Source organism: Melanotaenia boesemani, chromosome 3 (assembly GCF_017639745.1).
Source record: "Melanotaenia boesemani isolate fMelBoe1 chromosome 3, fMelBoe1.pri, whole genome shotgun sequence".
Taxonomy (NCBI): domain Eukaryota; kingdom Metazoa; phylum Chordata; class Actinopteri; order Atheriniformes; family Melanotaeniidae; genus Melanotaenia; species Melanotaenia boesemani.
This window is the reverse complement of record NC_055684.1, coordinates 14,043,705-14,059,976: the sequence shown is the minus strand read 5'-3', so window position 1 is coordinate 14,059,976 and position 16,272 is coordinate 14,043,705. Positions and strand designations below refer to the sequence as shown.

At 40.5% G+C, this 16,272-nt stretch overlaps 1 protein-coding gene across 1 annotated transcript in view; it reads right to left on the bottom strand.

The window, feature by feature from the left end:
• grip2b (glutamate receptor interacting protein 2b) overlaps positions 1-16,272 on the bottom strand; it is a 112,538-nt gene that overhangs the window by 22,793 nt on the left and 73,473 nt on the right. Inside the window, exons 13-16 of the mRNA XM_041978936.1 lie at positions 13,570-13,715; positions 11,323-11,403; positions 1,223-1,286; positions 870-1,015 (exon numbers count right to left, since the gene is read on the bottom strand). Coding sequence (XP_041834870.1) covers positions 870-1,015; positions 1,223-1,286; positions 11,323-11,403; positions 13,570-13,715 — 437 coding nt within the window. The remainder of the gene's footprint in view (positions 1-869; positions 1,016-1,222; positions 1,287-11,322; positions 11,404-13,569; positions 13,716-16,272) is intronic.

The following is a 16,272-nucleotide window of genomic DNA, read 5'->3' as shown; positions in this document are numbered from 1 at the left end:
CCCCAGCTTACGCTCAAGTGCCTCCTTGATCTTCTCCTCCGAGGGTATCATCAGCTCTAGGGCCACCTGCTTTGTTGCCTAGGACCAGATTACGATGTCTGGTCGGAGGCTGGTGACATCAATCTTCTGTGGAATCTCTTTCCCAGTCCTTTGCCGTGCCGAGGATCCCTACACATCTGTCCTCCTTGCCTGCCTTCTCCCAGGCCTGAGAAAGCCGATGAAGTAGGGGGCCTTCGTCTTGCATCTTTGTTGCTTTCCACTTCCTCTCCTTCTCCAGTCCCTCAGTGAGTCAGCACCTGATCATGGTGCAAACTGAACCTCCTCTCAGTCAGGGCTTGCTCAACAGGATGACAGAATGTGTTCCAGGTTTGCTTCCATATATTCATCATGGAAGCCTGATGGTTTTTCTCAGACTCTATGAATCTTTTGATAATGTGCATTGTACAAATTGAAAGCTCAAAGCTCTGCACATTGGCACATAGAGAAATGTTTTTCTTAATATATCTAGGATTCTCTTATGGAATTTGGCACAAAATGATGAGCCACGAACCATCCTTGGTTGGAAAGATTAAACCTTTGGTGGATGCTCCTTTAATACCCAATCCTGGCACCCTTACCTATCACCAATTTATTTGCAGATTGTAGAAACAACCAGAACTGTCAGCTGTATATTCTTTTCTTTAGTGTTGTTTGTTCATATAAGTTACAATAATTTGCCATTGAGAAAACATTTCCTTTGTACTCTAAAGAAAAATTTCACATTCACAGATTAAACCTCCACAATTTTCTGTAAATTGGGTTTGTCACCATTTGTCTTTGTGTAATATTACTGATGCAACATAACGTGCTTGTTATATTCACGGAAATACCTGAGTTGTCTTCATCTTTGCGTATCTTTAATTTGACCAGTTCCTCGCACTGCTGGAGGATCTGCTCTGCATCCTCTTTGGAACAGTTCTCCAGCCTGATGTTGTCGATGGCCAACAGCTTATCGCCAGGCTCCAGCGTTCCTGTTCTGAATGACACGGTGACAATGAGAAAAATGGAGACATAAAAGAAGATACTGATGAAATTAACTTTGTGACGGCTGAACTGCAGCATCCCTGGTCAGAATGAGGACCTTGTCAAGTATGCAGTGAATCTGTATCTTTATGTCTTTTTGTAAAAACTTAAGGCAGAATAAGAACATGTTTCTCTGACAACAGAATGTGCCCTGTGATACCTGTGAGCCATGCTGCCTTTCTTGATGTCAGAAATGATGAGCGGCTCTCCTTGCTTCTTACTGGCTGTGGACACAGAAAACATTTAATCGGTATTTGTAAGTGAGAATACACAGAAACAATTGCCCCAACATTGGTAAGAGATAATACCTATGTAACTGACTGCAATCAATTTATTGACAATAAGATGGTATTAACTGATGCCAGTGACTAATACACAACTTGTGTTCTGGTTTTGTTGCATTGGTTTTGCCATAAAATTGGTGTAACTGGCTAAAAAGTCTGTTGAAACTTCCATTTATTTTAACACAAAGGGTTGTTTTATGTGCAAGTTTGTCAAAAAGGCTCTTTGATACAAAGGTCCAAGATAAAGTCCTGAAAAGCTTTAAAATCACTGTTGATTAAATTTTTTTTTATAATTTCCCCAGCAATAAGGAGAAATTAAATAACAGAACTATTAGGTACCAGCTATCCGCCATGTTTTTTAACATCAGTATGAGTCCCAAACTGATGCATTCCTGCATGTAACAGTAATGCTAAGATACTAATGCTCAGAAGATGGCAGCATTGCCCCGATCTCTAGAGACTAAAACACTCCAACCTGTTATATACTGTATTGTCGTTCAGGGGCTTCCAATGTCTGAGTCAAGAAGCCTCCCAAAAGATCAGGTTTGGAAACAGACACCATACTAACCTGAATTCTTTGCTTAGTTTCTCTACATTTCTGGGTGTTTATAGTATCAATTATTTTAGTAAATCACATACATACAAACCTGATACATGAGTTGGTTGAGAAATTCCAACTCCACCACATACACAAATTTATTGTTTTCAGGTGTAGTTTCTAATTTTGGGAAATGCAATCAAATCCTCTCAGAACAACTGTATCACAATTGTTCCACAATCAACTCCAATCCAGTTCCACTACAGCTGGAAAAGATCCTCATATCTACACATATGCTATTCAGCAGAGTAGTCAGAAACTATTGGTTATCAACAATTATTAATAAACATTTCTTTCCTTCAGGCCAACCATTACACATCTTTACTGAATTAATAGAAAAAGAGAAAATTTAGGGATGAAATTGAGTGTTTCAGGGTAAACTGTCAACACTTAGACGATTAATGAGGCTGCTGAGGGCACTTAATCTGTTCCATAGTAATTCTTCCAAAATGTGACTTTACTGAAGGTATTTATCTTGCCAGGGCCATTCTAATGAGCGCTACTTTTATTATTATTATTAATATTATTATTATTGTTATTATCAAATCAAAAATAGGAAGTGCAGTTTAATCAGATGGGGCTTGGTGATGAAGTCATGTCGACCCACATGAAGCAGGTCCTGGCCTGGAGCCAGCGGGTCAGCTGAAACCTCTCTCTGTAGAGAAGAAGTTATGAAAACTGCTGAAATTGACTTCAATTAAAAAATTCAGTCATGATCATAAATAAAGGTGAATTTGTCTGACATAAGTCACTTTTTCTTTTGAGTTTTTTTTAATAAGATAATATTACGTGGAGAGAAATAGAGAGACAAGATTAATCAGAGTCCAGAGTAACAGCACCATTTCCTTTAGTATCTTTATCACTTGTATTTAATCATTATTATTATTAATATTGTTATTATTATTATTATTATTACTTGTATTTTAGATGACAAATAACACAAGTCTTCTTTTTCATGGAGCAATGGAAGTTCCCAAATCCTGTGCTGAACTGGGGAAATAGGAAATTTACTTTCTTTCTTTGTGCTGAATTAATTTTAAAATCATCCAAAGTTAAAGAAGATGATCTCAATCAATTAATTCAAAATAATGTTCTGTGACTTACCGTCTGTTTCTAGATGATTTTGCATGAAGGATTTCAGCTAACGTCAGGGTTTTAGTTTTTCTGTGGAAGATTTAGCTTGTGTTGTTTCTCATGTCAGTTTAGATCACTGATAACAATCTCAGACAAGTTGGTTAATTAGTTCCCTTTACTTAAGCTCAACAGGGAAAAGTACTTAAAGAAGTTGTTCCACGTTATTAAGCAAGTCAGTCTCCATGCAGTCTGGGGAAAAAGAAGGATCTTTCTGCAAATGAAAAGCTTTAAGCTTGAAATAATGCAGTGTCTTGTAACAGGACTGAACACATTGGGCATTTCACAAAGACTAAAGTGTGTGTGAGTCAGAGAGCAAACAGGTTTGCTCAGATAAAGGCAGATCAAGGAAAATATCCATTAGGGAAATGCACTGTATTAAGAGAGCAGCTTTTAAAAGCTACTGATTAGCAGCAAGCAAGTATTTGAAGCTGCTGGTGTCTCTGGAATCCCAAGAACATCTCCATGGAGGATTCTCCAGAGGCTGCAGCGGTGAATAAAGGTGTATTTGGGGCCACGGAAATACATAAAGATTGATTAAAAATAAATCAATAAATAAATGACTGCGATGCTACACTGGATGGTCGAGATGGATGAAGTTCTGGACGGTTGGTGGACTGCACCCATGTCCCCACAAGGCTGCCACGGTAGTGGTGGAGTGATGTTTTGGGCTAAAATGATGGGGAGTGAGGTATTAGGCCCCTTTAGGCTGCCTGAAGGTTTCAAAATGACCTCTGCAGAGTCTGTTCAGTCTCTAAAGGGAACATTTCTGCCAGGGTATAAAAGGAAGAACTACAGAAGAACGTCTGCAGTAAAGACAACGCTCCATCCCATACTGCAAAAAGAGCACCTATTTAATGTTTTGAAACTCTTATGGAGAATAATCTGGAACATTGGATTTTTAGTAACTGGTTAAAAAAAAAAAAAAGTTCGATAAAATCCATTTTATCACATAACCTGATAAAAAAAATGGTATTCACTGTCATTCACATTGACTATTTAGGAGAAATGAATAAAAACAGAATAATCTGGAACAGTGTAGAGGATTTAACCTGGATTAATCAATATATTTATCTTGCGGTTTTACATTTTATTTAACTTTTTTATTTTAGTTTTATGTAAATATTGTACGATTCTTATTCTCATGTCACATGTCCGTATGTGCTGTAAATGTGTTGTTGCTGGTGTCTTGGCCAAGACTCTGTGAAAACAGTCATTGATCTTTATGTGAAACCTTTTCCGCTTAAATAAAGACTAGAAATTAATAAATAAATATAAAATAAAAAAACACTGTATACTTTCTCACAAACAAAACATGTAGGAGCAATCAACTCCATCCAGTAAAACTGCTGGGTTATCTTCTGTTACTTTCTTCCAAATATTTAAAATAGATGTCAGATTTAATAGTGACCCGTCACTGAGCTGATGCTAGTGGAGAGAACAAAACATACACTGGAACACAGTAAACAGACATTACAGAACAAGGATAAACACTGAATGTAGGTCATTCCCACTGAGAATTGTGTGATAAATTCCTTTATCAACAACAACATTAAACTTTAAACAGTCTCTACTATTTAGGGAAGGTTTTAGGATTTTAGAAACTTGGCTGCAGGAATTTAGACTCAGCAGACCAGAACCAGCTCTATGTTACGTTACATGACGGGACCCCGACTTGTGGAGAGTACATGTAACTGTGAACCATGAGTCTTGACTCAACTCAAACCCCCAACCATGAGGATTGGGAATCTCTCTGCATCTTACGACTCGATATATTTGGCCGGTAAAGCAAATAGAAGAGATGTGGTCACTGAACTAGAAGGTTACTTGTGCTACATTGTTAGCATGGAAGAAGCAAACAGGAACAGAAAAATGTGCCTGTAGAAACATCACATGGCAAAGCATTCAAACCTGCTCCATGACATCAGTTTTGCTGTGGATGTAGACTGTGGAGACCTTGCATCAGTAGCATATCTTTAAGCTGCTATGTTGCATCTCAGCTCCACGCTTTGGCATCATATGCCTTATGGTTCTCTGGTTGGCAGCAGCTACAACTAGCTCTTTTTCATCTTTCATCAGCTGTTTTGGTTTTGCATGTTGTGTTTCCAAAATATTTAAGTTCCAATTAATAGAGGCCAAAATGCTTCCATAACAAACTGGTGCTTGTACTGCAGAGGGTATTGGTCGGACTCTCTCTCCGCCATTGTTGTGAATGTTTTAAATTGCTTTTAAACTGCTTCTGTCAAAATTACCTAATCGATTAACATACAAAAAAATCAATAGAAATGTATCAGTTAATTAAAAACATTCCTTGTCCACACCTCTGTGTATCTGAGATTTGATTATTCCAAGTGATCTTGATCCACTATGCAGAAAATTTTGTGTTTGAAAATCCTTCTACGGTGAGATGTGACAAGACATTAAATCTTAAAATCCAGATATGAGCTGCATCTCGACGAGAAGTGAAGTAAAAGAAACATGGTATTTGCAGTTTTGGAGATTTTTTGGGGGGTTGTTGCTCTTGTATGCTTTACAGAACGTGCTATGGAACATTTTTGCCCTGTATGGCACATCTTCGTAATAAAGCAGCTAGCTGGGATGGTAACATGAATTTTCTATAATGCCAAAATGTATTACTCTTATAATAGCTTACAGATTACCTTTTAGACATGTTAGCCTTCTATTTTAAGTCTGCATCAAATGTTTTGTTGTTGACTATATGAGCTCATTTATGTTATATTTCTGATTTTTAGCTCTTATGGTGTTTTCTGGGTGAATGGCTATAGGGAAATATAGAATGTTCAAACAAAGGAAGAAGGATACACAATCAGTCTCTCAAGTAAATGATGATGTTACTGTTGAAACTATAAAGAAATTCAGCCAATCCTGGTGAATTCTGTACAACCTTCTCATTTCCAATCCCAGCAATGTTAATGCAACTTTGATAATATTTAATAATATTGGTTACCATGGTGGCGCTCACTACAGTTGGGGCAAACTGCTCTCCCAGCAAATGCCTTGAAAACAAAAATAAGTACATCTACAGCTGACATGAACTTCTTTGTACTCTGCTTTGGAACTAGCTGGCTATACAACCCATTGACAGGACAGAACAAAGGACTCCGGTAAGAGCAGAGGAGGGGGTGTGTGCGTACATAAACAACAGCGGTGTACTGACACAGTTACAGTGGACAATCACTGCTCCGCGGACTGGAGTTTGTGACGGTTAAACGCAGGCCTGTGTATCTTCCGAGGGAGCTAATGGTGGTGTTTGTGCCTGTTATTTACATTCTACCTGATGCAAATGCTAACGTGGCTAATGGACTACTATACAACAGCATTAGCAAACAGCAGAACAGACACCCCGACACAGCACACATCATAGCAGGGAATTTTAATCGTGGACTCCACTAGCACGTCAAATGTGCCACCAGAGGAGCTAATACACTGGATAAGGTATATTCCAACATCAAGCTGGGCTATAAGGCTAAACAGCTAGCACACCTTGGCCAGTCAGACCACTTGTCTCTGCTTATGATCCCTGCATATATCCCCCTCCAGAAAACTGCTCCCAAAACCAGAAAGATAGTAACAACTTGGCCTGATGATGCCTCTGAGCAGCTGCAGGACTGCTTCGACACAACTAACTGGGATATTTTCAAACACCCAGACCTGGTGGTGTTCACAAACAGTGTCTTGTGCTACATCAAGAACTGCATGGATAATGTCACAGTGGACAAGACCATCCAGGTGTCCCAACAGGAAGCCCTGGATGACCCAGAAGGTACAGCAGCTGCGATAAGAAAGGAACACCACCTTCAGGTCTGGTGACAGCGCTATGTACAGTGCAGCCAGTGCCAACCTGAAGAGAGGCATCAGAGAGGCCAAGACAGACTACAGGAGAAGGATCAAGGAACACCTGGAGAGCAGGCAGGTGTGGCGGGGGGTCCAGCACCTCACAAAATACAAGACCAACATCAGAGCTGCTGAAGGAGGCGCCTCACTGGCAGAGGAGCTGAACAGCTTCTTTGCCCGATTCAAGGCAGACTCTCTGGAGGCAACTACACCACACCCTGCAGTCCAAAGCAGCTTCAACCTCACATTAAAAGAGCACGGCATGAAGTGACGCTGCGGACGGTCAACCAATGGAAGGCCACTGGTCCTGATGGTGTCCCTTGATGAGTGCTGAGGGACTGTGCTGACCAGCTGGCTGGAGTTTTTACTAAGATCTTCAACCAGTCCCTGTCTCAGTCCATCGTCCCATTATGCCTGAAGTCCTCCACCATTGTCCCCCTGCCTAAGAAGCAACACATCTCTAGCCTTAATGACTACTGGCCAGTAGCTCTCACTCCAGTCGTGATGAAATGCTTTGGGAAGCTGGTACGTGGTCACATCACCTCACTACTCCCCAAAAATCTCGATCCTCACCAGTTTGCCTACAGGGCGAACGAATGGAGGACGCTGTAGCCACAACGCTCCAGGTGTCATTGTCCCACCTGGAGCAATGGGGGAACTACACACAGATGCTCTTTGTGGATTACAGCTCCACGTTCAACACCATCCTCCCTCTCAAACTGGTGGGTAAACTAGGGGACCTGGGACTTCAACATTCCACCTGGATGTGGATCTACAGCTTCCTGTCAGACTGCAGTCAGAGGGTTAGTGGCAGACCATACATCTGTGGCCATCAGCATCAGCACCGGCTCCCCTCAGGGTTGTGTGCTGAGCCCTCTGCTCTATACCCTCTACACATCTGGCTGTACCTCTACACACAGCAGTAACACCATCTTCAAGTTCGCCGATGACACCACAGTTGTGGGGCTCATCTCTGGGAGGGATTAGTCCATATACCGTATACAGGGCTGAGGTGGAGCAGCTGACTGGGTGGTGCAGAAAGAACAACCTGCTCATAAATATATCAAAGACCAAGGAGCTTATCATAGACTTTAGGAGGAAAAAAACAGACATTCCACTGAACCACTGTTCATCAGCGGGGACTGTGTGGGACTTTTTGGGAGTCCATATTGAGGAGACCTGATCTGGACTGTGAATACCTCTGAGCTACTGAAGATAGCCCAGCAGAGACTGCACTTCCTAAGGATGCTCAGGAAGAATAACATCACCCAGAGGCTGCTGGTATCCTTCTACAGGAGCACTACGGAAAGCGTGTGTGTGTGGTTCACCAGCTGCACAGTGGCTCAGAGGACGTCACTGCAAAGGGTCATAAACACGGCCCAAAAGATCACCGGCTGCCCTCTCCTTACACTGGAAGTACTGCACCGTTCCCGCTGCCTCCGGAAGGCTGGCAAAATTATTAAGGACTCCTCTCACCCCGGTCACCACATGTTTGATCTGTTACCGTCAGGCAGGCGGTACAGATCAATCACTGCAAGGACAAACCGGTTCAGGGACAGTTTTTACCCAACAGCAGTAAACCTTGAACAAATGGTTGAGTAGTTGATAATTCCACCTCATGTGCCTGAGTGAGCTACCTCATGTGTCTTTATTTTGCACTTAACACCTGTGCCTTAATTAAAATAAGAAGCTGTTACAATAACTATATTATATATTATACATTATATATTATGTATTATACATTATATTCTGTATAGTTTTACTTTATTTTATTTTAACTCTGTTTCTTCTTATCTACTATACAATATTTTTGTCTTATTTATTATGAATGTTGCAATTATTCTATTTATTATATTTTATTCTGTTTTGCACTTACTGGAGGGCTTTGTAATTTTGTTGGACTTGGTGCACATTTTACTATTCTATTCTATTCTATTCTATTCTATAAATTGCAGCTATATCCATATCCCAACATACATACATCATCAACTTTACTGTTTACTTTACTGAACATGCAGATGTGTGTGGGAGAAATCTGACCTTGATAGTATAAAATGGTAGATAGCAGCAGGATGCAATGGACAAGTGCCTTTAATCGGAATTTATAAAATCCAGATCTGCAAACACTGTAAGAATCAGAAAAGGTTTCTTTTTCATTGTCTAGTTGGGGTTGTTACACTGAGAACATTCTCAGGTATTTAGTGGTGCAGCAGAATTTTTTCCAGGAGTGAGAGAAGAACTTTTAAAGCTGCACCTGATTTTTTTGCATGGGGTATTTTCAGGGCCGGACTGGGAAACTTTTTCAGGCCAAGAGTCATTCATGCATCAGGCCACCCTGGTCTTGACCACACACGCATGTTCACACACCCACACCTAAATGCATGGGCACAAACAAAACGCATGCATGTGCGCGCGCACACACTCACACTTATAGTGAATTCCAGATAAAAGACCACCTATGGGACCTACTGTAATTTTTAAGGTTGAAATATACAGTAACTTTAATGCTGTATTTGTGATAGTACTAAGAGAATAAATATTTTACATAATAAGTAGTGCCAAGGTTAGAGCTAAACATAATCATGTCATGTAGAATATCAGCATCTAGTAACCAAACACCAACATAGAGGGAAAGCTAACGCTAACTAGCAGTGAAGTACTGAAGCCTTCAACAGCATCTAGTAACCAAATATCAATACTGGAGGGAAAGATGGTGGAAGTTTTAACAAACAAACAAAAAAAAAAGAGAAGAATCAAAATTAGAGAGCAAAAAACATCTGTCATGGTTATCAACTTTCAATTGTAAGTCTCTTAAAACTTAAAATTGTAAGAAAAGTTTATGAAATACATAAATCAGTGTCATTAAATATTTTATATGCATTTAAATATTTGATAAATTAATTTACTTTTATGTATTTAATTCGAAACCTAGTATTGTTCGAATATATTTAATCACTTCACCATTTTATTGATCAAATTAGCATATTTTTCCAAGTCCCTTTTTTGCTGTAGTTAAATCTACTACATATATTGTGTCTGTCAGCCTGACTTGAGCCTTTAAATGTGTTCTTGTAGGAGTTGATTTGATTACATTCTATGAATTATCAACATATCAGGCCTCTTGTTTTATGTGAAGTGTCACATACAATCATATATATAACACATATATACAATGATATATGTATCATTGTGGTGGTGTCATTGCATCATGTCATACTTTAAAAGGTTTTAGCTGTTAAACTGGAAGCAGATCTGGTTTAGTTATTCAATATAAATTATACCAAAAATGAGACCAATTAAACCAGTACGGTGTTCGAATGGGCCCCAAACCAGTTTGTACTGGAAAAGTTGGGCCCCAGTGCATGAAAGGTTAAGAACCCCTGGTGTAACCTATGTCTTATTTATCTTCATTTCAAGGCAAGGGCTACACAGGCTACATATTTACACTGTGAAGCCTGAAAGTGTACAGCCTCAAGGACCATTGGGTCCTTGGACCTCATACTGTGTTTAAAAGAGTATTTTGTATCAAAGTTTTGTGTGTTTTTTTTAAATAACTTACTTGTAGACGCATCTTTTTTTTTTAATGGTATGGGGAGCCTGAATAAGTCTGTGACTTTAAGGCATTTCGCCACATCATCCTCCAGCGCCTTTCTTTTCCTCTCTCTCTCCCTCTCGGCGCCGCCTTTCCTTTTTCCTCGTTGGGAGGAGTCCATCCCGTCGTTTGCTAGCAGTAGCTACACCCCCACACCGTAGCACCAGACACACGTCTCATCCCTCGACACGCGCTGTCTGTGTGGTTGCTACGGACTATTAGGGCGGGTGTTAATTGTAATAAACCAATCGTCTTGCCCTCCTTACATTCTACTGGCCTGAGTGGCCTCTGATTGGCCTGGCCTGTCTCCTGGGCGGGAAGAGAAAGAAAAGGAAAAAAAAAAAAAAAAAAAGAGACGCAGGCCAGCAGGCCAATTCTAGACCGGCGCTCCGGGAATACTCCCGGTTCTCCCTATGGCCAGTCCGGGCCTGGGTATTTTCCTGTTGGACCTTCTCTACTCTGCTAACAAAACTGAAGCTTCATACCATAAGACAGTAGGACGAAAACAAGATTTTTATTAATCTGAACCAAGCTGTGTCCACCACGCTTTACAAAACAGACTGAAAGACAACCAAAAAATTCCAGAGATGTTCTCCAACAGTGGCAACAGAATGACAAACTGAATCCATATCTTTTTATAAACATTGCTCATGTTTGTAACTCAGCTTCCCTCCAGGGTGGGTTAGCATAAAAAACATACATGTATGTTTGGATGTGAGAGTTTTAAAAGGAGGTCTGTTGCCAGCGGCAGATCCAAACAAAACAAAGATCATAAGTGTAAAGCATGTGTGTGTTCCTACCACTAATGGTGAGCCCCAGCTCAACTCCTCTCTTCTTCGGCAGCTTGACGTGGAACGTACCACTGCTAGGCACCACCGACTCTGTAACACAGACAGGCTCACACAGCATTAAAAACATGGTACACAAACACAAAAAAAAAGGCAACAAAAAAGTATTTACATCCACCTTAATGTTTGTAATTACAAGGCATTTAGCTCTTGCTCTTATCTGAACTGAATTGCACCTCTTCATGGCAAACACTGGCTTTAAATTCTCACTGTTAGCCTGCATGACTAATGACACTAAATCACCAGCAAAAGGTCTTAACAGAGGCATTAAAATGAAAAAAATGTACCAGAGGCAGAATAATTATTACAGCATTTACATCTCTCTTGTTGAGAGAATCCAGAAGCTTCTAGGAGCTGCCTTGCCACTTTTCTCATGTAAAACATTTGAAGTTTGGTGTGCATCTCTTTCCAAAAGTACTCAACAGGATTCAAATCAGAATTTAGTTTTGGACTCATTAAAAACAGCCTGTCTTGTCCTTTCCAAGCAGATTCCTGCTGCCTGTGTGACTGAGTAACGCAGTCTGGCTCTAAACTGCTTCACTAAACTTTTGATTCAATCATGCCTTTGAAACAGTCAGAGCTTTTAACACCAGAGGAAGCACTGTTGATGGGTGTTATTTCCCGATGCACCATATTTTCCAACTTTGTTTTGATTTGTGCATAAAATATTTTACCCAAGTAAACTGTGACTCATCTGTGAAGATTTCAGTAAACATTAATCTTGTCTTTCTTGTTATGGTGATGCCTTCCTTGGTCTTTGTCCCTGTAACTACACTATACAGAGTACAGATATTCAGGCCAGCTGAGGCTCTTCAGATGTCCTGTGAGGTGTTTCTTTTGTATGATCTGTTAGTCACTGGCTGTGTCCGAATGTCCACCCTACTCCCTAACCCCACGTTCACTACATAGGGCTGCACTATATAGCACACTACATAGTGCACTCATTCTCTTGGTGATTCGGACACAAAGATGTCTAGTTTTTCCTCACCGCAGACCACGTGACTACCAGCCGTCACCACAGCAACCGCAACACACATCAAGATGTCATTCCAAATCCAATCCAAAGTTGTGTGTAAATATTTTTATTTTTATTCCTTATGAAAATGATTAATGAAATACTTACATTTAAAGGTCATTTTGCGCTTCTCGATTTTTTTTGCCTCCTTGTGCCATGTTGAGCTTCTGCCTGCAATGCATTGTGGTCTATATTGACCTGTCTAGTGACCATCAATGCGCACTACTTTTCAAGATGCATTGTGGGTAATTAGTGCACTACTTTTTTGTCTCTGGACATTCGGACACCCCTACAAAATGGCGTAACCCCATAGGGCACTATGTAGGAAGTAGTGTGCACATTTGCACACAGCCACTGTTTCTCACCTGTTAGCAGTTTTGAATAAAAGACAGATGTACTTGCTTACAAATAAAATTGAAATGTTATCCACATTTTTAAATTTCCTTTGAGCCCTGTTTAATTGGTGAGGAATAAGTAGAGATGGCACACAGCACAAATGACTAAAGTTTCAGGCCTGCCTAAAAAAAAAACAAAAATCTTTCAGGTTAAATTTGAAAATCCCTTTGGCTCTGTAGTTATAAACCTCTGTTAAATCATACTAAATCAAACTAAATTGGTTTGATGCCATCTCTTCTCAGTCCCCCACAGTAGTGTGTATATATATATATATATATATATATATATATATATATATACACACAGAGACATGAGTTTTGTTTTTCCGTACATACTGAACATCGTTTCTATAGTTCTTTTCAGTAACTATGGTAAGTTCTTTTCATTCTTAATGTAGTCTTTTTTTAATTCAGAATATATTATATATATATATATATATAAAATAAAACAGAGATGTGCTTCTTTTACAGGTCCTACAAACAGTGTCATCTTTACAAATAAATGGAACCTCAGTCAGAATGAGTTCATTTTTTTTCAGAAAGCAATCTTCCAGACAGAAACCAGGACCAAAAACAAACAATAAAGGAAGCATTTTCATAGGGTAAAAGCTTTTTTGATGAGGCCCTGCAAAGAAAAATTGTAATTACTTTGTTTATTGTTGTCTGCACTAGCTCAAGAGCTTTCAGCAGCTGGATCGGCCAGGTTATGTTTGCACACAGAATCAAAATAAACTATTAGCTCCCAAAAGAAATCTGATGCACTGCTATAATTTTCTTAATTCTACAAACCTGCTACATCAAACTCTATGTCCAGAGAAACTTTATTGGTCAACGCTGCGTCTCGGAGAAGCTGATTGGCTTCCTCCAGCGTTCCATCTTCTGTGGGAATTCCATTGATTGACAGGAGGCGGTCTCCAACTTGCAGCAGGCCGCACCTACAACAGTAATCAAAGTTAGAAAGCCTGGAAATGAAAAGGATATTAAAAGTTTTAATGTTATAGGATAGAAAGACAACTGCAACCTGGGAGTAAATATTCCCTCCAGGCTCTCAGAACTAACAAAATTTAATCACATTCACCTTCTTAAGACTATAGAGGATGATCTTGCTCGCTGGAAATCTCTACACATTTCACTCATGTGGAGAGTTGCCACTATAAAAATGATGGTTCCACCCAAAATCAACTATTTGTTTTCTATGATTCCTATGAAACCCCCCTCCATCTGGTTTGAATCGCTACAATGGGGGGTGGGGGCGCTGTGCCTTGGGCCCGACCAGGATATGTGTGTGTGTAACCTGGGGCTCTCTGGTCCCCTGGTGTGGTGGTGTGGACTACTGGGGGTAGGTGGGCGTCTGGGGTGCTGATGCGTTTGACTCTTGGCCGGGCCTTTGCCCTTCGGGTGGTCTTAGGGAGGAGGGGGCGCCTACAGTGGCCAACTGAGGAGTTGGTTGTCTGGGAGAGAGATATCCCAGGGCTCTGCTGGGGGGAATGGGTGGCCCTTGGACCTGTGGGGTGCCTGCCCTCCGTGCGGCCCGGACTGATGCGCCCAGCGCCCGCTGGGCCTGCTCACCATTGCCCTGGGCTGCTCAGTGCCCCTGTCCCGTCGCGCAGGGGGGCTCCGGGATGGGGGCACCTCTGCTCTGGTCTGAGTGGGCCACTGCTCTGTCTGCTTTGGCTGTCCTGGGCTTGGTGCTCTGTGAACCTGCTGGGTCTTTGGGGCCTCGGGCTCCCCCCATCCTCCGCTGATGCTTCGGGCTGCCGTGTGACCATGGCCCCCTTGCAAGCACACATTTCTTCCTTGTTGCATGGCCACACATGCGCATGCACACAAACGTGCTTGTCTCGTCATCCGCTTCTGACTAGATGTTGCTGATGTTTGTGTGTTTATATGTTTCTCTGCAGGTACGTTTGATGACTACTGTACTTTTTCATATCATCATTATCCTATTTTCTTTATGTATCATGTAGTACTGTGGTAGTTTATATTGTTTTTTTGTGATGTGGTTTAGGCAGCATAGACAACTGTTATTTCCACATTTTTAATCCTTTTCTCCCTTTTTTCCCTGTTCCTCTATCTCCCTGTCAGGTTCGGCACTGACATATAAAAACTAAAGCAAATAAGATTACAATAAAAATAATAAAAATATCAAGGGCAGCCATGTATATAACATGTCTCCCTTGGTAGAGCAAATATGTCAAGCAAATTATGGCACACAGACCACCATAATGTATGTTAGGATGCTGGACAGGACAGGATAACAAATAAAAAAGGAAAGACAACTGCAATCTGCATATTGTGGTCTGTATATTATGAACTGAGGGCTGATCATGTCTGTATGTAGGCTAAGATTAGGTCTTGTTCGTCAAAACCCTTTCTTGATTAACTGTGTTCACTTCTGTACCCCAGGTCTGGGTACTAGATGCTAAGATTGTTTCCAAGCTTTTCATGAACAGACCTTAGAAAAAGTGGAAGTGTATTCTAAATGAACACTATCAGGTTTTATGTGCAGTTTAAGCATCTGTATTTTTCTGTTTGTTGTGTCTGTTAAGATTTAGATACAATCACCAGTAGGTTAAAATGCTCCCAAGAGAGGAGCAAAACTCACGTATGTTGGTGTGTTAATTGTCAGAATCACCCACAACCTGGGACCATTTTGTTCTGTTTACACTTCCTGATTACGGAGAGGGAAAAGTTTCAGACGCCCTCACTGTGTTTTATTACCATATTATTTTTAGTCACTGTCACTTTTAATGCTTTTGTGACAGCAAAAACAATTTCTCCTTCAAAAACATTCTCCAACTCAGCCTACTCAAAACAGAAATCACCAGTGGAATCAAAGTACAAAATAATAGTTTTAACCATTTTAAAGCTATATAACCCAACACCCACTGAGCATATAAATGAACTTCTTGCTACTCACAAGATCTAACTAGAAGAGTCCCCACAATGCTGATATAGCCTATTAGCATCAGGTAAATCTGTCTATATTTCACAGTTTATCAGTTTTCACCTCAGAAGCCATGGTCTCGCTTTTTTAAAATTAGGATAAAATTTTCACATAGAGTTTGATGCACTCCGTTTCTTGACTGCGCTTCTTGTGTCAACTCTTCGGTCTCTAACTCTGCATGCATTTGCATGGACTTTGATTGCATGTCTGCTAAATACAGAATTGTGGATTTTTTTATTTAAGACGCTCTGTATTAGCTCCTTGTTGTGCAAACAGTTTTTGCAGCTCTTACTGCCATGACAGACTTCATGACTTTGGAAGCTGGTAAAGTTCCTGTACTGAAAGTTTGGGAAGAAGTAGTGCTAGCTACCATAGTCATGAAAAAACATATTTGTAGAAAAAAAAGTTAAATACATTACCATCCAACAGTGAAAGGAAGTCACACTCTACTCTCTCCATTGTCATATTAACACAAATTTACAACACAAATGACTACTGCGGTGACAAGCAGACGGATTTGCTGACAGAAAATCGAACATCACCAG